The sequence below is a fragment of the Trachurus japonicus genome, chromosome 11, assembly GCF_045865225.1.
Source record: "Trachurus japonicus isolate A0001 chromosome 11, Traja_1.0".
NCBI classification, from domain to species: domain Eukaryota; kingdom Metazoa; phylum Chordata; class Actinopteri; order Carangiformes; family Carangidae; genus Trachurus; species Trachurus japonicus.
Window position 1 is genome coordinate 25,774,541 of NC_140917.1, and position 24,409 is coordinate 25,798,949.

The following is a 24,409-nucleotide window of genomic DNA, read 5'->3' on the forward strand; positions in this document are numbered from 1 at the left end:
TTAGGGGTGGAATAATTTCTCTAGTGCTGCCAGCGCCTCGGAGAGGCCCGTCACTTCATGGATGCTCCCCTCCAGGTCAACAGCACGACACTTCGGGCAGTAACTGTGGGTGTTTTTCCATGTCACAATACATGCCTTACACCCGATAAGGCTTTTGGAGCAAGTTGAGAACAGTGGCTTATCTACAGGACCTGTAGATGGAAAAAAAAAGTACTTTATCATTTATTTTCATTGTGTTAGAATCTAGCAGTATGTAGGCCAAAATCTGTATTAAAATGACCAGAGATTAAGTCAATCCACACTGCATTTGATATCTATTAGAATGATAACATTAGAGGAATAAATATTTAAAGTGTAAACTCACTATTTAAACATTGTCTCAATGCACTTTACAAATTCAGGAGTCAAAAAAACATAGGTATAATGAACAATAGTACAAATTGATATTAAATTTTATGTATTGGAAAAAACAAAACAGAGAGGAATAAATAAACAGATAACATTTTGAGAAGTGTAGTATAAGGTGCCTTAGGTGTCTCATTCCATTCCATATTTCTATTGATCCATAATAAAACAGTGCCAACCTTTGCAGACAAGACAGGCGAAGACCATTCTTAAAGAAGCTACTTCAGCCTCTGAAAGACACAGGGTTGTTGTCATTGTGGACTCTGCAAATCCACTCAAATCCTTGATCATCTTGGACACTTCTCTTAGTCCCTGGGCTGCTTCGACAACCTCCTCAATGTCGGCTATAACCTCTTGAAGGCCAGTATCTTCCTTTCGGCTGAAAAACATTTTACATTTACAGTGTAACATTTAATTAGACTTTAATAATTAGTTAAAACACTACACATACAGTAGTAAGACAGGGTATATACACAAATCTTTGAGTCAATTTACTACCATTTAATACCTTTTTTCACTACCTTCAGATTTTTTTTAATACCACCACGACATCGAGTTGCACCAAGTATCAATCAGAAAGATTTTATGACATGTACATAGATTTTATCATCCAACACTTACTTACATCATTACCATTACCCAGGAGACTCGGTTGCACAACAGGGCATTAGTTACAGTAACTAGTGCAATGTTAGATGGGGTGGTTTGCTTCATTTAAGTGATGGAATGGTACTGAATTTAAACTTACAACCTTCTTGAAGACTGACTTCCAATCGTTCGGCGATAGCTACAAATACTACAAAAGAAGAGATTTAGACAAAAAAAATATTGCACATTTATTTAATTTTCAACAAAATACTTGGGAGAATAAAAAAAACAGAGAGAGAGAGAGAGAACACCATGAACAATCCCTGTGAGGGCTCAATCAATAAAAGTATATTTAGATTTACCAACGGAGGATCTCTAGCGACTACGTGCTCAAAACCATCCTCGCTGACTAAAAAAAAATCAAAATCTTATGGCAAGTGCCTCAGCTGCATAGCCTTGTCCTGTATAGTTTTGTCCATTTGCACCAATTCCTCCTTCTTCTCTTTGTATCTTCTCCTCAGAGAATTGGATTTGGTAATTAGCTCAGCCATTTTTGACCCAGCCTTCCCCTCAGCCTCCTCAGCAAACTTGTTGGCATCACATTCAAGCATGACGCAGACTTCTTGGAGGACTTTCCGTTGCCGCCTAAGCTCCCCCAGCTCTTCCTCGGCAGCCTTTCTCTTCAGTGTATGAGCAGCACTCTCCTGCTTCTTTCGTTCCTGCTCAAGATGTAATCTGTACTGGGACCTTGCTGAGGCCACAGAGGCCAGTAAGTCCTTGGTTAAAGGGACGTGGAGGACCCCACCACAGCTGCTGACCTTATCACAGATCAACCTCAGTGACTCCAAAGATTCTTCCAGCAGGTTGCACGTCTCCACCTCCTTGTTGGTGGAGAAGCCTCTTTCCACTGTGGCTTGGCCATGTGACAACAGCAGAAGACTCTGGATGAACTTCAAGAGGTCAGTGTGAGTGCCGAGAGCTGTGTGAAGGAACACATCCAAACGTTGCTTCCAGGGCTGAAAGGAGCGGAAATCTTCACCCCTGGCCTCCTGAGACACCAGTGAGGTGAACTGTTGAATGATGACATCACCTATAACATTGACACAAAAATAGAGGTAATAAATAGGCCATTTAAAATTCAGCCACCTATTGACATCACAGCATTGTGTTCCACATTATGCAAGGAGTGCCAAGACATTTCAGATGACAAGACTTTTTAGTTAAAGTAAAAGCATTGCAACCGATGAGGATACTGCAGAAAACAACTTGCCAATAATGGCTTCTTTGATACAATCAGGTGCTGGTTACATGTATCCAGATATTTTTAAATGCAGACATTTTTTTCACCCATTTTGGGTTATTATTGACATTATATTATTGAGTATTTTAAATCTCTGTTCATGTTTAAATGAGAGGCTAAAACCAATGTGTTATCAAAAATATCCATATACATGTAAACAGCTTCTCAGAATACCCTACGCAATCTGACCCTCCCTATACAACGTTATCTTACCAGCTGGGATGCCACCTGCCAGTTGTTTGCAGTGAAGAAATTCCTGAACTATTCTCTTCATCTGGCTCTCTTTGCATCTTCCTAGGATCCAGACACTCAACCTGCCTGACCAGTGGGTATTTGAGGGGGGATTTGTCTTGCAGCTTCACAACCACCTTAACCAGGCCCTGCAAACATTCCTTCCTGAAGGTGAGTACAGACAGCTCACCAACTTTGCAGCCTGGCTTGCTCAAAAGTCCCTATCAAATGAGGAACTTTAATGAATATTCACAGCAAATGGCAAATGCATGGCACATTTTAGTTAACTTGGTGTTGTGTCGGTAACCAAATACACGTGTATCTGTCTCATACACGCATGCACACGAGCACGCACACACACACACGCGCGCACACACACACACACACACACACACACACACACACACACACACACACACACACACACACACACACACACACACACACACACACACACACACACACACACACACACAATAATTACCTTGATGGCTGTTTCAGCACCCAGGCCTATGTCCACAGTCTTGGGGGAGAGCCAGTTCTTCCCGTCAGTCAGATCTTTTTTGATCAGCTGTAAGGGTGTGAGGTCCTGGAGAAGGTCTCGCTGGACAAACCGCCTCAGTAAACTCTGAAAAGGGTCAAACAGGCAGTAAATAATCAAGCTATTCATTAGTCAAGTTTCATCCAAGACTTAAAAACACATACATAAATTATTTCATGAATGTATATTACCATTAGCAGCTCTGACAACTCTCTAGCCAAGAACGGCAACACAGGTTCGTCGGTTTGAAACTTGGTCAGGAATGGGTTGAAAGATCTCGCCACGGCCAGGAAGAAGTGTAGTTTGGCGGGGATGAAAGGATCCTTCAGGGCTGCTACCAAGGTGTCATAGGAGGCTGTAGAGGGGGTTGCAATTTTCTTCTTCTCTGCAGCATTTACATACAGCTGAAGTGCAGGCCACACTTCAATAGCCCTCTCCGCCACAGGAACGTTCTCCACCCATCTATGGCCACAGAAGGCCAATGGGAAGCTGGAGGATCCCGTGACTGTGGCGTAATCAGCTCTCCTGGCAGGCACATTGTGGAAGACATAGTGAAGTGCTCGTAATAACTTGTCCAGCTGCCACATGATGAATCCTGCCTTCATGGCGTTGTGGAGTGTGTGTAGGCCACAACTCCCCACAGAAATGATCTTTCCACCGTCATAGAGCTCCGCATGCTCTCCCTGGAGGAGCTCCAGGAACTTAAAATTAACATTCGGCCCATCCATGCCAACGGACAGCAGGTCCCGAAAGTTCAGTGGTGCAACACACTCCTGTGAATGGACAAAAGAGAAAGCATCATTGCAATTATCATTCATATACAGTTTTACTGTACATTTGATACTTGCAATGAACACATTATTTTCTGCCCCTGCAAAAGGAAAACTTGATCCAAATGTTGCATTTCTGCACAAAATTGCAAGAATGGTGCACACACGTTATTCTGCTGTATCTCTCTGTCACTCTGCTATGGGCTCTGTTCTTTGTGCTCTATTAGGGATGTATCAATATCAAAATCTCACAGTAATACTTCAGCCTACCTCAAAAACAAGCCCATGACATTTATTGCAGTATTGTAAGACATGTCATGATATCAAACTCTCACTGTATGATATTAGCTCCACAGTAGGCTATAATATTAATTCCATCATCCATAAGTCATCAGGAACATTTGATCAAAAATAACATATCTTATCATGTCTTTCTCAATCACCAGCCTCTCTCCCCTGATCCCACCCTCACCTGCCCCCCCCCCTCCCCCCACTCACTCACCTCACTCCACCTCCCTCCCTCCCTCCCTCACCCAGTTTGCCTCGCTCTGTCTTCCTTCCTCACCTCCCTCCCTCACCCAACTCACCTCACTAACTCTTTAAATAAATACCTGGTTCTGTCTCTACCGTCACAGAACACAGTGGTAGGCGGAGCAGACCCGGACCCGGTCCGACTAAACACCGGGCTGGCAGTAGAAGGTTCATGGAGCTGTGAGCCGCGAGTGCATGAAAAAAGAGCACATCGGATGTGCGGCGCGTGACGTGCATCTACATTGACACACACATAGGCTACATCAAGGCGCCTGTCATCTCAATTTAAGTCTTCTGCATCAACTTCCCACATGTTGTTTCAAAATTAAAGCTGACCGATCTTTTTATCATGCCATTTAGGGCCTGTGGCTTTTTCAATTTTTTTTTCACGGAATCTTTTACCGAGGTCCGGACCTCGGTGACCTCATAGCTGGCTACGGCCATGGTCACCACACATATAATAACAAACAAACACACAAATAATAAATATAAAACATACACACAAAAAAAACAAGAGGGTTGACTTACTTTTACGTTATGCAGCAAGTCTTCAGCCCTCCCATGACCCAAGAATTGGGAGCCGAAGTATCGGGAACGAACCTCTCCATCCTCCCAAAAGCGGACGTGGATGTCGAGCTGTTTCTTTTTGGTAGAGTGGTTCAGGCTCTCGTCGAACATAATAACAAACGGCCCAGCCTGGCAGATGGTTTTCGTCAGCTCTTTTTTGAAATATGCCCCGAGGCCGAAACGAATGATATATCCTGCCTTGTCCTTGCCACAGGTGAAGGACTTGGCAATATCAGAATCAGGGAACATCGCGCGAAATAACTCCCCTATCCCCTGGTTGGAATTCAGAGACTGGTGCTTTGTCGCAGTGTTGAGGCACCACAGAGCCTCCGCCCGCAGCGTAGCATTGCCTCCCAGCACGATCCTCAGGTCTTGACTCGGTTCGACGGCTCTGGTCTGCTCCTGCAGCGGTGCTGTGGTCGTTGGCATGGCACTATTGCTAGCACTAGTGCTAACTGCCGAGATGATGGACTGCTGCTGTCCACTGCCGCCCTCTCCCCTGACATGTTTGTCAGACTTCATGTGGGACCTGAGGGCGTTAGCCCCCATCCAATTGATATTAATAGTTTTAAGACACACTTTACAATATGCCTGTCGGTCGTTTCCGGCGACAGGCCTTATCCAACCTTTGAAGTTTGGATCCTGGAGCCAGGCTTTTGAAAACTTGCATTTTCCCATATCGTTTTGCCACACGCTAAAATCCGAAGAGACTAGCACTTCTGTCCGCCTGACAACTATGCGCGCGAAGACGATTTTAGATTTCTAGCGGCCAATGAATACAATGAATTGATATGACGTCAATATCATTCCTTTTTTTTTTTAAGTAGCGGCGCAAGCAAGTAATGCTTTATTTATTTTATTACGCCTATTTCATCAAAATTAAACCAGTCATTGTCCAAAAGAAAAAAAATAATACCTATTTTTTAAAATTAATACCTTTGGACCAAATTTATCACTTTTTAAGGCCATTAAATTTAGCTTTTTTGATTTATCACTTTTTAATACTTTTTAAAACCCCGCGGACACCCTGTAAGAACCATCATAGCTTTGCTAATGGTTTGCTGCAAAAAAAGGATTGTTAAGCGGTATAGAAAACGAATGAAAAATTAAATATGTGATAAAAGAATAATATTTAGTTCAGTTACCTCAGCCTCTTTCTTTTGTTAACTTGTAGCAGGTCCATCTGTTGTTCAGGCACTGCAAATACCTTTCTGGAGTTTTGTTTCCAGTATGCTGACCCTGCAATTTGAAAATTTGACCTGATTTTGTTATCTTTCAACTAAATATTTGCTGTATTGGTGAAAATGCATAGGTAGGTTTGAAATTTAAACACAGGACACTAAAAACAGATTTGAAGCACTTAAGATAGCTATGAATGGAAAATGTACTTTAATGTGAGAATAGGGCTGACCTCCAAAAGTCGACTATTCGACGATTCGATTCGGAGGGGTCTGATTCGACTATGAACCTCGTAGTCGAATCTAACCAAGACCGTACCATTCTGACTATATGGGGGTGCCCACGGCTGCTGAGCATAAATTGTTAAAAAGAATGTCTTTTTTCATTATAAAAAGCCTATTTTGATACAAAATCAGCATACTTTCTAAAGAGTTCAAAATGATGTGTGCATTTAAACGGTAGTCTTAGCTTCTTGTGTATTAATAAATCACCCACTGCAGTTGCACAATCAAATGAGCTGAGGTTTTTTTTTTTTTTTTCAAATGAGCGGAGGTGAGCAGCACACACAACAGGACCGTCAACGTCACGGTACTCAGAAGTCACTGCAGAACGCTCACTGGCCCTCATTTATCAAACTTGCGCAGGATCTGGTGTAGATTCTGGTGTAAATATCAGTGTACGGCAAGTGTCACGTGTGATTTACTAAAAGTGTGTACGCTGCTGATTTCGGGGTAGAACCGGCGTGGTGGTGATAAATCCGGCGGCTGAAAACGAGCGTCATTTAAATGTCACGCCCCGATATATTCCTGCTTTAGAGGCGTCGCCCTGCCCCTTTTACGACATGGAGACACGGAAGACGGCCAAGAAGAGGGACTTTACCGACATTACCGCGTTGAACAGGGAGAGGGCGGCAACATTAAATATCTGGACATTGATAGATTGATAGATTTTGTGATTGATAAGTGTCATCCCGGTGGATGGAGGCTGCAGACGCACCGACCACGTCAGGAAACACAGCGACCTCATGAAATGCTCCTGCAGTTTACTAAACACAAGTGACTGAGGAGAAATCATAGGCATATTACTGCTGCGAACGCGACTTTATGACCATCAGCACCGCTGGCATGGTTCGGCTGATGGAGGGATGTGAAACACCGGCCCGATGTCCCGCTGACAGGTCCCGGTGACGGGAAAAAGAAAAGAAAAGAAAAACACTCCGCCGAGATCAGCTGCACCTGGACAGGTTGCGGAGCCCCCCCCCCCCCCCCCCCGGGCTCCGGTGTCCAGCAGAGAGAGACTGAGGAGCCGTTCGGTCATGCTCTGGTGCAGGAGATGTTGGAAGTTTGTGTGTGTGATCTACAATAACAGGTCTGTCTGTCATTGACTGTTTCTGTTTACACAGCTGATTAACGAGCATCTGTCACGTCGTGGTTTTTAATTCATCTCTTGCCTAGTCCACACGAGCCCGGGTATTTTTGAAACCGTGAACATATGTTCCCGGTTTTATGTCCTGTCCACATGCAACTGCGCTTTTGGAACCCTGAAACCGTGGTTTTTTGAAACCGGGGTCCAGGGTGGGGTTTTCGGCCGGGGTTGGTTTCACCGGGTGCGTGTGGACACTGCAACCGTGATTGTTTTACTCGTTTACGTCATAGCTGCACACGTGCTGATGTAAACACTGCCAGCTGCAGAGGTTGTTTGCAGCGGTTTGCAGGTGAGCTCGCAAAAATGGAGGTGACAAAGTGGATTTTTATCACTTTTTATTTTTATTTTTTTTATTTTTTACATCATCTAAATGCTAGGCTATTTGTATAGTTTTTCGATGAGAAAAATATAACGAAACGGTCGTCAGGGCGATCCTCTTGTCAGCTCCAAACTCACCCTCAATCACAGACCACAGCTGGTTTTCCACACAGCATCATTTACAGTAAAGTGACGCTACAGATCAGCTGTTTTTAAAATGACAGAACTACTACAGTAGCGCCGCAGTTTCTTATTCCCCACCTTGTTTGATTGAGAGTTTTTCGGGATGATTTTCATGAATGAACAGGCAATAGCCTATGTCCCGGGTACGACGACGGGAGGGGGGTCGCGCTGCTGTAATGCAATGATAAAAAGAGCCTATGCGGAGATGAGGAACGAGCCAAAAGCCGAAAATGTATCTGTGACGTCCGCGGTCGATATAAAGTGGATATGTTTCATTCATCCATGTTTTGACAGACAACACAACAGCCAGAGTTGCGCCACACCGACAGACAGTCATGTGGCTCAGCAGCCAGGTGACGCACACAGCACACCACAGCACACAACAACACACAGCACAAGAGTCAAGACACAGCGCAGCAACATGTGCAGGCTGCTGCAGCAGTGCACGTCAAAGGGACACCGCCGAAAATAAAATAAATAGGCTACACATTTTTATTAAATTAATTAATATTTAATTGTTGGACTTGGAGTCTGTGAAATAAAGCTATAATAACACGTAGTTTTGAAATGGTTTTTGCGCATGTTTACATCCATAAAATGACCAAAAATGAACACTATAAGCGGATTTCTTGATAACGAATTATTTAAACAGCATTTGTATAAAAATGATTCCGTCCCAAGCCTTTTGATCCATAAGCGGTTTCCACTGTATTTTGATTGGTTAAAACAGCCTTCCACACGTGCATTGCGTCACTTGGTAGCGGATTTCACGGTTGCGTGTGTACGGAGTGTTTTTATTACACCACTGGTGTGGACGCGAAGCAAAACTCCGGTTTCAAAAATACCCGGGCTCGTATGGACAAGGCCTCAGTTGCCCAAAATAAAACTCGAGTTATATTTTCAACACAGACTTGGTTTTATCGTTTCTTTTTTTTTTTTTTTTTGGCTACTTTTTATCTTTTTATCAATATAAACAACAACAACATGTGGTCCACATCGCTGCGTTATTAGACTATGGTTTAATAATCATTGTGATACAGCAGCACTCCTTCCTGCATGTTCTACGCTGGTTCCAAATGTGCGTACACCTGGTCAGAGCTGGCGTGAGATTTGTGCGTACCGTACGCTCACGCTCAGATTAATAAATGCCGATCCTTGCGGTGAATTTGGTGTACACCCATTTTTTTGGGGGACAGCTCTCCATTCCGACACACCTCCACTTCTACACCCCGCTGTTCCGAAATAGCCCCACTTCGAAACACCGCTACTCCGACACCCCCTCCTCCCCCCCCGCAGCTGTCCAAGGTGCTGAACCGCGTGATGTTGCTTCTGTGTTGTGGCTTGTCTGTGAAACATGCGCTGCTCATGGACTGGGCAGATCTGTCCCACGGGGACAGCTCTCCATTCCGACACCCCTCCACTTCGACACCCCGCTGTTCCGAAATAGCCCCACTTCGAAACACCGCTACTCCGACACCCCCTCCTCCCCCCCACAGCTGTCCAAGGTGCTGAACCGCGTGACGTTGTTTACATTCTGCTTTGTGGTTTGTCTGTGAAACGTGCGCTGCTCAGGGACTGGGCAGATCTGTCCCACTTGCTTTCTCCCCGACTCCGTTGTTGGAGATCTCCACACAGTAATAGAAATACACTTTTTTTCTTTTTCTCCCCCCCTGCTCCGCTCGAGCGCGGCTGAACCCGGCTTGAGCTCACACGGGCGCGAGGCTGCAGCAGCCGCCGCTCGCACTGACAGCTGACTGAGGGAGATGCTTTGGTTGGGCTTAGGCAATGAAGAAAGGAGTTGGTTAAGTTTAGTAAAAAGACCAGGTAGAGGCTAGACAGGCTAGAAGCATAATGAACGTTATGTCATTAATATGAAGTATTTGCTTGTTTTGCAGTTAATTATGCACATGATCCGTTTGACCCCAAAAAGGAAAAAAGGATCAATGCGCACTGCGCGCTGGGGGTTTCCCCCAATAGCCTTTTCGGAGTAGCGGGGTCTTTAGAAAAAATAGAAAACCCCGCTGTTACGATGAATGGAAGTCTATTGTCGGAAAGGCGGGGCTTCGGAAAGGCGGGGTGTAACCCTGTCCCACTTGCTTTCTCCCCGACTTCGTTGTTGTAGATCTCCCACACAGTAATAGAAATACACTTTATTTCCCCCCCCCCTGCTCCGCTCGCGCACGGCCGGACCCGGCTTGAGCTCACACGGGCGCGAGGCTGCTGCAGCCGCCGCTCGTGCTGACAGCTGACTGAGGGAGATGCTTTGGTTGGGTTTAGGCAATGAAGAAAGGAGTTGGTTAAGTTTAGTAAAAAGACCAGGTAGAGGCTAGACAGGCTAGAAGCATAATGAACATTATGTCATTAATATGAAGTATTTGCTTGTTTTGCAGTTAATTATGCACATGATCCGTTTGACCCCAAAAAGGAAAAAAGGATCAATGCGCACTGCGCACTGGGGGTTTCCCCATAGGTTTCCCCCAATAGCATTTTCGGAATAGCGGGGTCTTTAGAAAAAATAGAAAACCCCGCTATTACGATGAATGGAAGTCTATTGTCGGAAAGGCGGGGCTTCGGAAAGGCGGGGTGTAACCATTTTTTTGGTGTACGCAAGTTTAATAAATGAGGGCCACTGAGTGGCAAAAAGACGAGAGGCAGAGCCGCCAAAGTTTAAAATCAAGGAAGTCTGACAGTCTAACTTTGTCAGCATTTATCATGCATGACCTAACAGAACAGCAAAACATTGTGAGGATACATCTGACTTTGACCCGAGTTACATTCAAGAACCTGCTTTCAATCACGGAAAATAAATTGTGACCCGTTCCATCAAAATGAGTCGGAAGTCGCAACGTTCTATTTTTAGATAATCAGCTGATAACATGGAAAACCCATAGAAAATCAAAAAAAAAAAAATCCCCTAATTTCAAAGCAATGACATTCAAAAACAATCTCCCAAAGTTTCACAGTCCAGATAATTGAGATAAGGCACGTAAATGATGATTAAAGTTGACTTGCAACTTAAACCCTCTGAAAATGAGTGTTGCTTCGGTGCAAAACATGAAATATCTTCTGAACCGTTCATGATAGAGACGAGCTGTAAACTGCATCTGAATCGCGGGATTCTCCGCTTTCCGACGGTCATTGAATGTCGCCTCTATGGCGAGCAGGGACGGGTACAGAAACAGATGCTAAACCGAGTAGCATTGACGCTAACAGAGCGTAGCATCGATGCTAAACCGAACGTAGCATCGATGCTAACCCGAACGTACACGCTTGCACATGTTTTACAAAATGTCAACAAAACATGACAACTTCTGAACCGTTTATGATAGAAACGAGCTGTAAAAAGCATCTGAATTGTGAGATTCTCTGCTTTCCGAGGGTCATTGAATGCTACCTCTATGACAACAAGGGGCCGTATAGGGTGCGTGTAATCACGTGGTACAGGAACAGATGCAGAGTCACTGGCAAAAACTTTAACTGCTATTTTCTCAGGTTTTAGAACAGAATAAGAGAGTAGGAGATCGTAATTCAAATGGCCACATCTCGAAAACCATCAAATGTATGACTTTGACTAGGGTATCATTTTAAAGCTTATTTTCTAATCTTTCCATTGATACCAAAATCTCAATTTTGAAATTTGGGTCACTGTGACTCATTTTGATGGATCGGGTCACAATTAACTCCAGCGGTGATTTTTTTTTTTTCGATGGATCAGCTGTGTTTACCGTTTCAAGTGTCAATAGTTCTGATGGTTAGACAGATGAATCAGTCTCTAACACATCCTAAAGTTTGACATGTCAGAGTTTTTCAGAAGAGGAACTTGTTTTTTTTTCCCGTTTCCGACTTCCGAGTTGTAATGAACGCACCATAAGTGTCGGGAGTCACAGCTGTAATCTCGTCCCTCTGCAGCCTGTCTGTCTCTCTGCCGGTGCCGCGGTCACACTGTGTGTTACAGGACTGATTAACGTAATGTACGGATTGTCGAGTCCTTCTGACCTCAGTTTGTTTTGATACTACATGTTTTACCCAGTTTCTCTGTGTCCACGACCACCGCTATCCTTCATCACGTTGAGGGATGTTTGATTTGCCACTCAGTCCGAGCAAAAGGAGCGTTGTCCAGGGCAACGTGACATAAATGCATACCCTGGCTCACAATGGCTACTAAAAATCATCCAAAGTGTGGAAAATAAATAAAGGTATTTGTTTTACACCTACCATATTTTTGGGGTGTTTTAGCTCTTTTGTTTGAAACGAGAAAAAGTCGCAAATTTGCTGCTATCTAAAAAAAAAAAAAAAAAAAAAGGTTTGACGATCAGTCGACTACGGCAAAATCTGACGAATCAGATTCGACTATGAAAATCCTTAGTCGAAAACAGCCCTAAGAATTATACTTAGGTGTATGCATTTAGCTGTTCAAGTGTGTGAACTTTGTGCAGATGAGCTCCTAAAGTGATTGTAGAAAATAGCATTTTCACAGCAATCATTTTAAACATACCCCTAGTTCCTTCGGAATCAACGATTTCGTTGCCCTGACTATCTGTCAAAATAAATGTCTCCTGCTGTCCAAGCGCTTCTGTTACTTTGATGTTGATTGTTTGCACACAAGCCTCAAACTCAGAGAAGCGGACTGTCACCATCTTCTTGGTCTCCAGTTTTCCATTCACAACTTCGGCACTGAAGACATTCCTGAATATTGATGAGAACATAGTTTTTTTATACACACACAACCAAGTACATTACAAATAAATGATATGAAACAATATGTTATCTGATGTAAAGTACAATGTCACATGCTGTTTTCATACTAGGAAAGACTATGCATTACAAGTAATTAATCTGTATAATGAAACATGTTAATGCTTTTATTTGTTTACTGATGTTATTTCTAATATTACTATTATAATTGAATGATGGTAATTCAAATGAAAGATCATTTTTGCATTTGGTTTTCAATGAAAGAAATATAAAACTGATGATGATGTTGTTGGCCTCATGTTCCTTCTTAAGGATGGGACGTCTCCTAAGCCCTGAAATGCTTCACTTAAAATGTGATGCTGTGACATATTTGACCATTAAAAACTGCAGCTCCTGTGATTTGGACATTGCATTTGGCCATCTTAAAATTATGATATTTGGATGAACTGTTGAGCCATAATATGCAGGGTTTACCAGCAAACAGAATTGGACCCACCTATGCAAATAATGTAGCCCACAAATAAGTCGTAACAGAGGTGACAAAGGATACTTTAGCAAGGAGTAAAAGTTTCCTCACCTAACAAAGCTTTTTGTGGTGCTCCTTGAAGTTGGACAGGAGGAGCTTGTGGCTGTGCTGGTTGGGCGGTGAAAAGAAAAGCGCTGACCAGTGGCTACCGCTGCTGATTTCTCCGCAGTGGTACTGTCACCATGGACTTCATAATGACTCTTGTTGACAAGGTCGAGGGAGCTGAAGTAACCATCTGAAGGAAATATGGCCACATTTTGGTCATCCGTCAGATAGACAGTTTCTTTTTGGACCTATGGTAGAAACATAGGTTAACAGAGAGGCCCTGAACACTGTTCATATTATGATTAAATTTGTACACACACAGAGATTTATAGCCAGTTAATAAGTTATACAAGGTCATAATGTAACTTTCTTTTCAATTACATCATCAAAATCATAAATGCCTTCCTACTTTACATTTTCAGATGGGTTTTTAAGAGGTTATTCATCATGCTTGATAATGCCTAAATAATCTCTGAAAAATAAAATAAAAATCTTTGGAATTAAATAATGATTGGAAAGTCAACATATAACATTAGTCCCAATCAGAACAGTAATGTGGGGGAATTTTTTTTATGTTATTTATAAAATTTTGTACTGAGATGGATTACATAAACTATAACCATCAGATAATTAACGTTATTACTACCATTTTTGAAGTCTAAGTTATGCTACTGGATCTCAAGCAGTGAGCAGTAACTTTATTAATATATAGCCTATAATATAATATAAGCAATGTGAAAGAACGCGACTTCACTCTTCGTGTTGTTATGAGTGACTGTGCCTTTTATTTTGAAGGGTGTTTGTTGTACACTCCCGGATAAGACGTATGCATGGATGTACAGTAGTATGAAGTTTGCCCCGGGAAACTTGTTGTTGCTGGTTATGTTCGAGCAGTCAGTGTGGAAAACAAAGTAATGGTGGAACCTGAAACAGTTACCAATGTGCAGTTTGAATAAAAATCCAGCAATCGTTTCTGTTTTGGCTGAGTGCGCTAGCTAACGTTACCACCACGAGTATTGTTTTAAACGAACGTTAGATAAATAAATAAAAATAAAAAAACATACCTGGAAAATGACACTTATCTTCTCCGTGGTCATGTCGTCAGGCCTCAACGTGACCCTCTTGTCGGCCTTGAAGAGGACATGTCCATTTTCCACGCTTTTCCAATTATCTTCTGGTAACGTCAGAGAATTGACTGGCTCTGCTAACGTTAGCTTTGCTCCAGGCCACTTCCGGGTGACGGTAATTTCCGGTGTAGGTACCAAATGCTTGCAACATGAAACGGGAAACGCTCGTTATCCGTTTTTTCCATTATTCATTTGAGCATAAAATCGAAAAATGAAAAAAACGAGTCGTTATCCGTTTTTTCATTTTAGTTTAGGAAACAAATACTGAGAAAAGGAATTGTTTTTTCGTTTTCTTATTTTTGGTTTTATTTTGGAAAACGAATGAACGAATGATACACGGATTCGGTAGCCTATGCATCTCGGGCTATGACAAAAACTGAATGCCGATACGCTCAGATCGAAAAAGAATGTTTGGGACTGGCGTATGGTTTGGAGCGGTTTCATAGCTACGTGTACGGCCTGCCGTCTTTCACAGTCGAAACTGATCATCGACCGCTGGTCGCCATCATCAAAAAGAATCTGAATGAAATGTCTCCACGGATTCAGCGGTTAATGATGAAGATGCAGAGGTATGATTTTGAACTGATATATACTCCAGGTAAACACCTACACTGTGTTCGAAACCACATACTCCATACTACATACTTCCATACTGCATACTTCCATACTCCATACTACATAGCCTACTAATCGATCATACAGTATGCAGAGCGTTCACACTGCTGCGTACTATGATAACCCACAATGCATTTCGCTCCTGCCCGAGCCGAAATCAGCCGACCTGAAGCTGATTTCACTTAAGCTCTAAACTCTGTAAATATATAACTTCAGCAACATTTGAAACATTTTCAGGCGAGAAAGTACTACTTCGTATCCCCATGGTGTTGAAAAAATGACAAAATAACACCTATTTACAATTTTAGTCGGACGAAGTCGGACTTCTCTGGCGTTAGTAAAACCAGCCGTAGTGAGCACTGTACTTCCGGTTTCTGTGTCAAAATAAAGCACCCGTTGCAATTGACCATAAAGAAAGCCGTTACAATGACGTCAGTGCTCTTACTTTATAAACAGGAAGTGAACCTGTCCCCACTGTGGCTAGCTTGGAAACGCCGTTTGGACCGACCTCATGCCGTTAACGGAATTTGCCCGTTCAAAATGCCTTACCGGATAGTTTTGCCTGCTCTGAGACGAAGATCCGCCCGCCGTCTTCGCTACATCATACTTGCTCTGGACTGGGGATTGCTCCAAGATGTAAGTTTACTGTTTACTCCCATAAAGACAGCAAACATTATGAAAAAACAATAAAGGCTAACATACCCCACTGTAACACAATAGGAGGGAAAAATGAGCATCATTTAGCAACAAAGTTGTTGTGAATCATCCGATTAAGTTTAATAATTCAAATAAATACATACATAAGTTAAAAATATTCCATTTTTAAACATTTCAGACCATTAATCATTTCAGATGGGCAATTGTCCTGAAAAAACATATTGATCTATATATATAAATAAAGTTTGATTGATTGATTGATTGATCATTCATCTGTTATGTTACTACTTGTTAATTACTACTCACATTTGTATTGCTGCCCCTCCATTTTTCCTCTCGTCCGCTCGGCTCCTCCTTCTCCGTTCTTTTTTTTTTTTTTTTTTTTCGCGGCAAGGAAGAGGCAGTCCTTGACGTCACGCTGCGTTGCATCTTGGGTAGTTTGAGTATGAGTAGTGACCTCATGATGTATACTCAACATTTCGGCCGAATCTAGTATGCATCCGGGAACTTCTCGCCTACTGCAAATCGCATACTGCGCAGTGTGAACATACTGCATACTCAAATCGTTAGTATGAGTAGTACGAGTAGTAGGAGAAGTATGCGGTTTCGAACACAGCCCTAGTCCTTGCTGATGCCCTATCCAGAGCAACTACAGGCGACAGTGTGAGTGCAACAGACGAAGACATACAGTGTCACGTGAACATGGTGTCGGCTACACTGCCTGTGTCGGATACAAAGTCAAGACAAATAGCTGAGGCCACAGCAAAGGATGCTGAGCTACAGCATGTCATGAGGAACATGGATGAGGGATGGCCAGCTGGTTCATGTCCACAATTTTACCATGTCAGAGGTGAGCTTAGTACTGTGGATGGTCTGCTGTTGAAAAAGGGCAGGATTGTTATTCCACGGGCTTTGAGAATGGACATGTTGCACAGGATACATGAAGGCCATCTCGGCATCGAAAAGTGCAAAAGGAGGGCGAGAGACACGGTTTTCTGGCCCGGACTGAACAAAGACATTGAAGCACTTATAAGTAAATGTGAAACATGCCAGAAACACAGGAACAAGCAGAGCAAAGAGCCTATGGTGGTAGCTGAGGTGCCAACAGCACCATGGCACAAAGTAGGAATGGACTTGTTTCATCTCAGAGGTAAAGACTATTTAGTGGTAATGGATTACTACTCAAACTTCCCTGAGATGGCGCTATAACACATGCTAAATCTATCTTCGCCAGGCATGGCATCCCACACACCGTGGTGAGCGACAATGGCCCCTGCTTCAGCAGCAAAGAATGGCAGAAGTTTGCAGAGCAATATGATTTCAAGCATGTGACGTCAAGCCCACACTATGCACAGTCAAACGGGCAAGCTGAAAAAGGAGTTCACATTCTCAAGCAACTCCTAAAGAAAGCAGCTGACAGTGACTCGGATCCGTATCTGGCTTTATTGAGCTACAGAGCATCACCTCTTCAGTGCGGCCTATCACCAGCTGAACTGCTGATGAAGAGGAAGCTACGAACAACAACAACAACGATAAATTAAAGCAAAAGAATCACTCAAAGATTGAACATAAGCTACGACAACAGAAAATGATGCAAAAGTCATTCTATGACAGAACAACCAAGCATCTCCCTCCACTGACTACCAACAACACAGTCAGGATTGAGGATGCTGATGGATGGAGTACAAAAGCAACTGTCCTGCAAGAAGTTGCTCCACGATCGTACACAGTGAAAACTGATGATGGACAAATCCTCAGAGGCAATCGTCGCAGTCTGTTAAAGACTCCTCAAGGGACTGTTGGTGAGCTCAGTGTAACCTGTGGTGAATCTCAGGTCATTCCCACACCTGCTATGGACTGTAACACTGACTCTCACACACCTACTCCAAGCGAACCTGAGTTAAGAAGGTCCACAAGAGAAATCAGAAAGCCTGATAGACTGAACTTATAAACAAAGAAAATTCAATATGCATGTTAAAGATGTTGAACAAAATGTATATTGATTGATGTGGTGAATGTGTTCTAAATGGTCTAGTGTTGGCTTAGATATGAGTTATGTAATCTGATATAAACTGTTTATACTGCTTATATGTTGCAGAGTTATGCTGAATGTGAAATGGTTGAAATAACTGACACAGCTAATGTGATAATTCATGTTAATGCATTTTACCTTAGAAAAGGGGGGATGTTATGATTGGATGTTATTACATGTTGACCGCTAGGCGGCAGTGCTGGTTTGTAGTCAGCTTGCCGTACCCTATAACGGGGTAGAGCAAGACTGCAGGAAGCCACATGTATGTTGTTGAGAACGTGAGACATTAAACTAAGTTACTTGCTATCAACACGACCTCATCCTTGGAACACGAACATGACAGCCCCGTCACTACACCAACTTGCTGATTGGCTGAATGGGGTTGTCTGTCACAGGGATGCAAACGGGTCAGGACCAAAAAAGAGAGGAATTGTCTGGCGTGGGGGGGGGGGCAGCTCACCATTAACAAATGATTACATTACAATATCATGGAAAAGTCGATTTCCAGTAGTTCAACCCCAACCAAGTATTGAGTGCATATAGATGGACATAGTTTTCAGATATTAAAAATGCTTAAAAAAAAAAAAAAATCCTTTGCAATATTTCAATTTAGGAGATACTGAATTTTAGGTCTTCACTGAATGTTAGTCATAATTATTACTATTAAAATAAACTGAATAAATAAAGACATGGGATGTTTAATTCAGTGTGTAATGGACATGTGTTAGTTTCACTTTAATTGAACACATTCTACATCGCGGAGGCGACGTCTTTCCACTTAGGGCTTCCTTCACCTCTGAAACGGGGCAGGGCTCCGTGGGAGACACCTGCCTGACACAGCAACGTAGGGAACGACATGCACGGGGGGAAAAACGGCGTCGCCGTCACACCGACTGCACGCGGATACGCTCCGCTTTGGGTAACGAGCGCGCACGTCGCGCGTCAACATTGGAGGTAGGCTGTTATCAGTGTAATCAGAGGCGACCATGAATGAGTTCGCATTAGATTGTCACTGTCAGCCTGTTAGAAAAACATTTTACTGACCCCAGCTGAGACGCTGAGACCCCCCTCCACCTCCCCTCAAAAACAAAAACTCTTCGGATCTGAACGATTCACACAAGTCACCTAATTGGTCATGAAAAAAGCGAGTTTCGCTTTTCGGCGCGCTGTTTGCATCCCTGCTGTCAACGCTACTACCAAAGATATTAAACCGTCTTTGCTACTACTCCCGCCCAGCTCCCGCCCACCCCAAACGCTTAGAGGGGGGATGAGGCCAGACTCTCCCGAGAAATGAAATGAAATGCATTTCCGTGAGAGGCTGGTTTACGAGGCTAGATGAGGCCAGACTCTCCCTCGGAATGAAATGAAATGCACTTCCGCGAGAGGCTGGTTTACGAGGCTAATCAGCCCCAGCTGCAGAACCAAATCAAAGGGGGGTCATTACATCTTTTCAGGGGGGCACACTTTTTCAAACTACTTATAGGCCGGGAGCCAGGTCCACCCCTCAGGATGTTTTTTGCTACCTTTTTTTCACTATTATTTCTTGTTATCCCATACATTGGGCCATCACAAGTTGATAACCTCCACCCCCAGCAAGGATCCGTTTGGCCCCAGGGGCCAAAAAACCCCCTTTTGGGGAAAAGCTTCTGGCGAAATGATGTAATGGCATATATTAGGGTACAGCAACTGCATACATGGTCAGATAACTTTGAAATTTTGCATGGTGTATCCTGACACATAGGGGAAACTATCAGAATAATATTATGGGGCTTACTGCCTTTCTAATTTCAAATATTACCCTCAGTTTATCCCAAAAGACAAAAACATGTGTTTCTGCCTGACAAATTGTCATCAAATGTTATCATTTTCAAGCATTTTATTATACATATCACTGCCTTAGATGGATATGAAAAACTTCCCACATTTGTAAGCCTCAATTTAAGCCCAAAATGACCTTTCTATCTAGAAGATTACACCTACTATGACCAAAGTCTTCCAGTGTCCTACCTCAAATCAGAGAAAACGGAACTTTCAGCATTACCATTCCAAATGGGATTAAGCATGATTTCTTGCACATAAACTGTATCTTAAACAAGATTGGAGACTTTAGTTATAGACTACTACTATACTATCTGAAGTTAATTACATGAAAAGTGAATAATGTTACACCCCCAGGTGGACCAGGGTATCAGGGTACAATATAAAAATAAATGCTAACCAACACACTTACCAACTGACACACTTTAACCAACCAACTAGTCCATGGGCCAGACCAGATTTTGGTACCACTCAGGGTGGCAAAATCTAGTAACATTTTTTGAAAAGGTACATGTCCATAGATTATATTTTGGTATGATAACCCATCCTAAGTGGTAGCTTTATGACAGTTATCAGCTCATAAAGTTATCAATCCCCTGCAATAAATAGGCTTCTAAACGCAGGGGGCATATTGTTTTGTGCTCATTTTCAGACCTTTACTCATACTGTATGTTATGAGGGCATGTTTGGTAGCATTTTAAAGTGTACAATCCTAGCTTTCATTTAGACCTAGTTTTGGGCCTATCTAAAAAAAATTATAAAGGTCAAATGGATAAAGGTCAATCTATCTCAACAACTATTTTTCCACTATTTTCGCCTAAACTGTAGTCTTTTTTATAGCACTGTGAAATGTAGGAAGAGCACTGACACAAATAACAAAAACTGAAATACTCACGGGACTGTAACAATTCAGGAAATGTATAATCTTCCCATAATTTCAACAGCTAACGCTAATATCAAAACACATTGGGCCGGATTTACTAAGATCCCAGATAGCGGGCGCTATATTGTTTGCGTCCGCTATAATATTGCGAGTTTGGTTAGTGCACGCAAAACAGGTGATCTACTAAGAGTAACCCGCTAAATGAAAACACGTGCAAACCGCAATATGTAAATGAGGGTTTTGCGCGTGGTAATCGTTTCCGCCATGGAGAGAGTGGACAGAGAGCTGGACGGACGAAGGGACAGAATGACATTTGATCCGATGCATAATGACAGCATGTGTGTTCATCTCTCTCGCGCTCTGTTTAGATAAATAAACACAAATCGCTACAGGGCCCAACTCGTCATATAGTGACGAACAGGCAGCAGCTGCAGCGACAATCACACACCTGTATGTGTGTGTGTGTGTGCCGCCCATGATCGAGTGGATTAATAGAGAGCTCAGGTGGGACACACAGATCTAAACGCTCTGACCACCGACCAGAGGGATTAAAGACGGGTGAAGGCAGTGGTGACGTGTCTCAGTCCGGGACCGGGACCGAGAGACGGAGAGGAGCGCACTGCAGGACAGACGTGCCCCGTGCGTAACGGCGCGTAAAAGACTTTTAACACGGCTGAAAAACTATTACAGAATTACCCAGACGTGAGGAAATGCAGAGATGTAAGATCACGGGGCTCTGACAGGTATCAAATCAATAAACGCATACGTTTTGGCAAAGTTGTATCAGTTAGTACATGGTTTTCAGACGTGGTGAATAAAGACGCAAAAACAGCCACCGCAATCTCTTCCTGGTTTGGTAAATCACATTGCACGCGCTAAATAAATCAATTTGCATCTACTCCTCCCAATATTCTGCACGTTCTGGCTGAAACGCCCAGATTTACATATTCATCAAGGCAAACACGCTAAATGGATCACACGTGCTATTTTGCCCGTGTGAGGGACGCAATCCTCGGTGCGTCCGGTTAGTAGATCAGGTTCCACATGTGTTTGCGCGTGCAATCACGTTTGCACACGTTTTAATACACGCAAACCTTTAGTAAATCCGGCCCATTGCTGTCAAAACGTAGTTGCCGCCGCTGCGATTTTTTTTTTTTTCTCAGTCTGGTTTAGGCTGACAATTATCTCCAATGAGACGGACCACGTCAGGTCCGGGTTTTAATGTTTCATGTCCATTTACAACTGTAGTAGCAGCAGATAGATGGGCAGCTCCTGTATGGAGAGCATGGCTCTGACTGAGCTCCTGTCCAGCTGAACAGCGGAGTGATCATGTGCCAGTGCTGTTATACTGTATATCAGCACTATGGAATGTCTCGTTGTTTGAGCTAGGCATGAGCTGTATTTTTTTTTTTTTTTTTAGACATGGTGTCGGAGGGGAATCCAACGGCCTGCTTTTTCTGTTATGGTAGTTTGGTGGACGACTTATGTCAGAGGTGAAAGTACTTACTCTGCCAATTTGTTTTTGTGCTCTTTGCAGAGTCACTTTGCTTCAGAGACCTTACGTTACTCACCCGTTACCTACCTCCAACTGCATCAGGGAGGAACAAAGGGTGGACAAAATGCAGTGTCAAAACAGCCCTGTGCTACATCTTGGAAGAAAACTGACAAACGACTGTCAGCAGTACCTAAGAACATTCTTTTTTTCCCCTATGGTTCTGCACTTTCAGCTTAGTTATTATCTTAGTTCACACATAATAAATGTTAAACATCACAATTAAATCATGTTAAACTTAACCTTTTAACTGTAAAGGTTAACTTTAAACTATTTGAATATAAATCATGAAATATAATGGTAATGGTAATTTAATAGTCATAATGAACAAAGGATACACCAGTATTTGCGTTGGTGTGGAAAACCACATTTTGATATTGATTTAATTCATATGAGTGCATGTGGTGGAGTAATGTGTGACATGCAGTGTTTGATGTATGGATTTATTAATAAATGAATACATAAATATCAAAATAAATTACTTTTTGCATCTTAGATTTCATGACATACTACTTTTTGACGAACCTGTCAGAATAAAAAACTATTTACATACTAAAATACTTTTAAAAATAACATTTGATATTTGTGTTTTCTCAGTCTGGAACGAGCATCCCAAGCCTTCTACAAGGATCGTTAGAAGCAGAAGTGGGACTCAACCAGCCCAAGCTTGTGTGTTTAGGACATCCCAGTACAACAGCTTTAAAAAGGGCCTAAAAACGTACCTTTTTAAAAAATCTTTTAATCTGTAACTGCTCGCTCAAAACAACTGTTTTTAACTCTTGTTTTTAACCTATTTTCATAGGCGGCCTTACCTATGTTTCAACCGTTTCAATTGAAACGGGCCCCGGCAGCCTGGGGGGCCCCCCCAGCCCGCAAAAAAAAAAAAAATGAAACGGGCTCCGGCAGCCGAGTAGAGTACAGCTGCAGTACGGAGGCTGTAGCCTACACAGCTGTGGCAGCCTGGGGCCCCCGACTGCCCACAAAAATGTAGCCTAATCATAAACAATAATTCATTACCTAGGTAACGCAGCATACACAGTGTCAGTAGCCTATCCCCCAACTGCCCGCCCAAAATTAAAAGAGAGAAATAAATAAGAAATTAAACAATTCATCACTTAGGCAATGCTGCGCATCCATTAAAATGAAGCGCTCATATCCGAGTGGTGCTGAAAAAAGAAAAACAGCAGAAAACAAAAGGAAAGCTGTGAGTAGTCTACCAAAAGTGAGCTCTTTCTTTCGCCCTGCACCTGCAACGACAGCGCCGGTAGAGGCTGCCGAACCCGGGCCATCTCGTGATGCCAGCCAAACAACCGGAACCGAGGCTACGAAAAGCACGAACGAAGGTGAAAATATTGACCTTTCTACTGCCCCATCTGATAATGATGATGACCAATTAGGATCCTTTGAAGAACATGAACATGATAGTCACACATCTGGAACGGATGAGAGAGATGCCACCACCAGCACAGCAAGGGAGAAAGTCCCACTGTCATTCACAGAGACAGACCCGGCATGCTGGCCAGAGCATATGACCAGTGACCAACGGATGGACATTGTCCGAAGAGGCCCCGTTCAGATAGAGGACTTAGACTTCCCACACAGCCACACACACCGTCGTTTCACCAAGGAGAGATATTTCATGAAGATGAGAAATGGAGAAAAAATACGCAGGTCATGGCTAGTATATTCACAATCATCAGACGCAGTTTTCTGTTTCTGTTGTACTCTGTTTGGCAAGCGAAATCACAGCCTCACAGGCAGGGGTTTCAGAATGTGGGAACGTCTCACTCTCACACTCCAGGATCACGAGAAATCAAATGCTCACCGTTCCAATATGGACAGCTGGCGCGAACTGGAGATGCGCGTAAAAACGCACAGTGCCATAGACCAAACCTATCAAGAAATGCAAATGCTGGAAAGAAAACACTGGAACGACGTCATGAAAAGACTAATTGCAATTGTCTGTCACCTTGCACAGAAAAATCTTGCTTTCCGTGGCCACAATTCAAATCTGCACGAGCCAAATAATGGAAATTTTTTGGGTATTGTGGAGCTACTCGCAGAATTTGATCCGGTAATGAGCGAGCATGTCAGGCGAGCAGAGAAAAAAGAAATTGCTGACCATTATCTGGGGAAAACGATACAGAATGAATTAATAACTCTAATTGGAGACAAGACAGTGGAAGCAATCACAGCCAAAATAAAAAAATCTAATTACTTCTCTGTGATAATGGACTGCACCCCTGACGCTGCCCACACAGAGCAACTCTCTGTGACACTGCGCTCTGTCCAGTGCGACGTCGGTGTCGGGGCTACTGTTGCAGAGCATTTTGTAGGTTTCTTGCCAGTGGTGGACACATCTGGCGCAGGGTTGACTGATGTGTTCTTGGGGCATATGGAAAAGTTAGGCCTGGATATGGA

At 43.0% G+C, this 24,409-nt stretch overlaps 2 protein-coding genes and 1 pseudogene across 3 annotated transcripts in view; 1 reads left to right on the forward strand and 2 right to left on the reverse strand.

The window, feature by feature from the left end:
* On the reverse strand, positions 1-23,277 carry LOC146978937 (uncharacterized). Its single transcript, XM_085790237.1, has 7 exons — positions 23,236-23,277; positions 14,369-14,434; positions 13,311-13,552; positions 12,534-12,724; positions 6,079-6,172; positions 585-784; positions 1-191 (listed from the first exon to the last, which is right to left on the reverse strand). The coding sequence occupies exons 1-7, from the start codon at positions 23,275-23,277 to the stop codon at positions 1-3; spliced, it is 1,026 nt and encodes a 341-aa protein (XP_085646363.1).
* The window catches only part of LOC146978930 (lactose-binding lectin l-2 pseudogene), a 451,990-nt pseudogene that overhangs the window by 246,366 nt on the left and 181,215 nt on the right, over positions 1-24,409 (forward strand). The gene's annotated exons all lie outside the window — the stretch shown is intronic.
* Positions 1,422-3,808, reverse strand: LOC146978938 (uncharacterized). Its single transcript, XM_085790504.1, has 4 exons — positions 3,257-3,808; positions 3,009-3,152; positions 2,033-2,083; positions 1,422-1,943 (listed from the first exon to the last, which is right to left on the reverse strand). Exons 1-4 carry the CDS (start codon positions 3,791-3,793, stop codon positions 1,422-1,424), a joined length of 1,254 nt encoding a protein of 417 aa, XP_085646630.1. The 5' UTR covers positions 3,794-3,808.

Excerpts from the sequence above, each read along its gene's own strand:
- LOC146978938 (XM_085790504.1), bottom strand. The coding sequence starts at position 3,793 with ATGGATGGGCCGAATGTTAATTTTAAGTTCCTGGAGCTCCTCCAGGGA. Across the intron at positions 3,153-3,256 it reads AGTTGTCAGAGCTGCTAATG|AGTTTACTGAGGCGGTTTGT; the intron begins GTAATATACATT and ends GACCCTTTTCAG. Across the intron at positions 1,944-2,032 it reads GGTGTCTCAGGAGGCCAGGG|TTCATCCAGAGTCTTCTGCT; the intron begins GTGAAGATTTCC and ends GACCTCTTGAAG.
- LOC146978937 (XM_085790237.1), bottom strand. The coding sequence starts at position 23,277 with ATGGCCCGGGTTCGGCAGCCTCTACCGGCGCTGTCGTTGCAG. Across the intron at positions 13,553-14,368 it reads AGATAAGTGTCATTTTCCAG|GTCCAAAAAGAAACTGTCTA; the intron begins GTATGTTTTTTT and ends TTTCTACCATAG. Across the intron at positions 12,725-13,310 it reads ACCACAAAAAGCTTTGTTAG|GAATGTCTTCAGTGCCGAAG; the intron begins GTGAGGAAACTT and ends ATCAATATTCAG.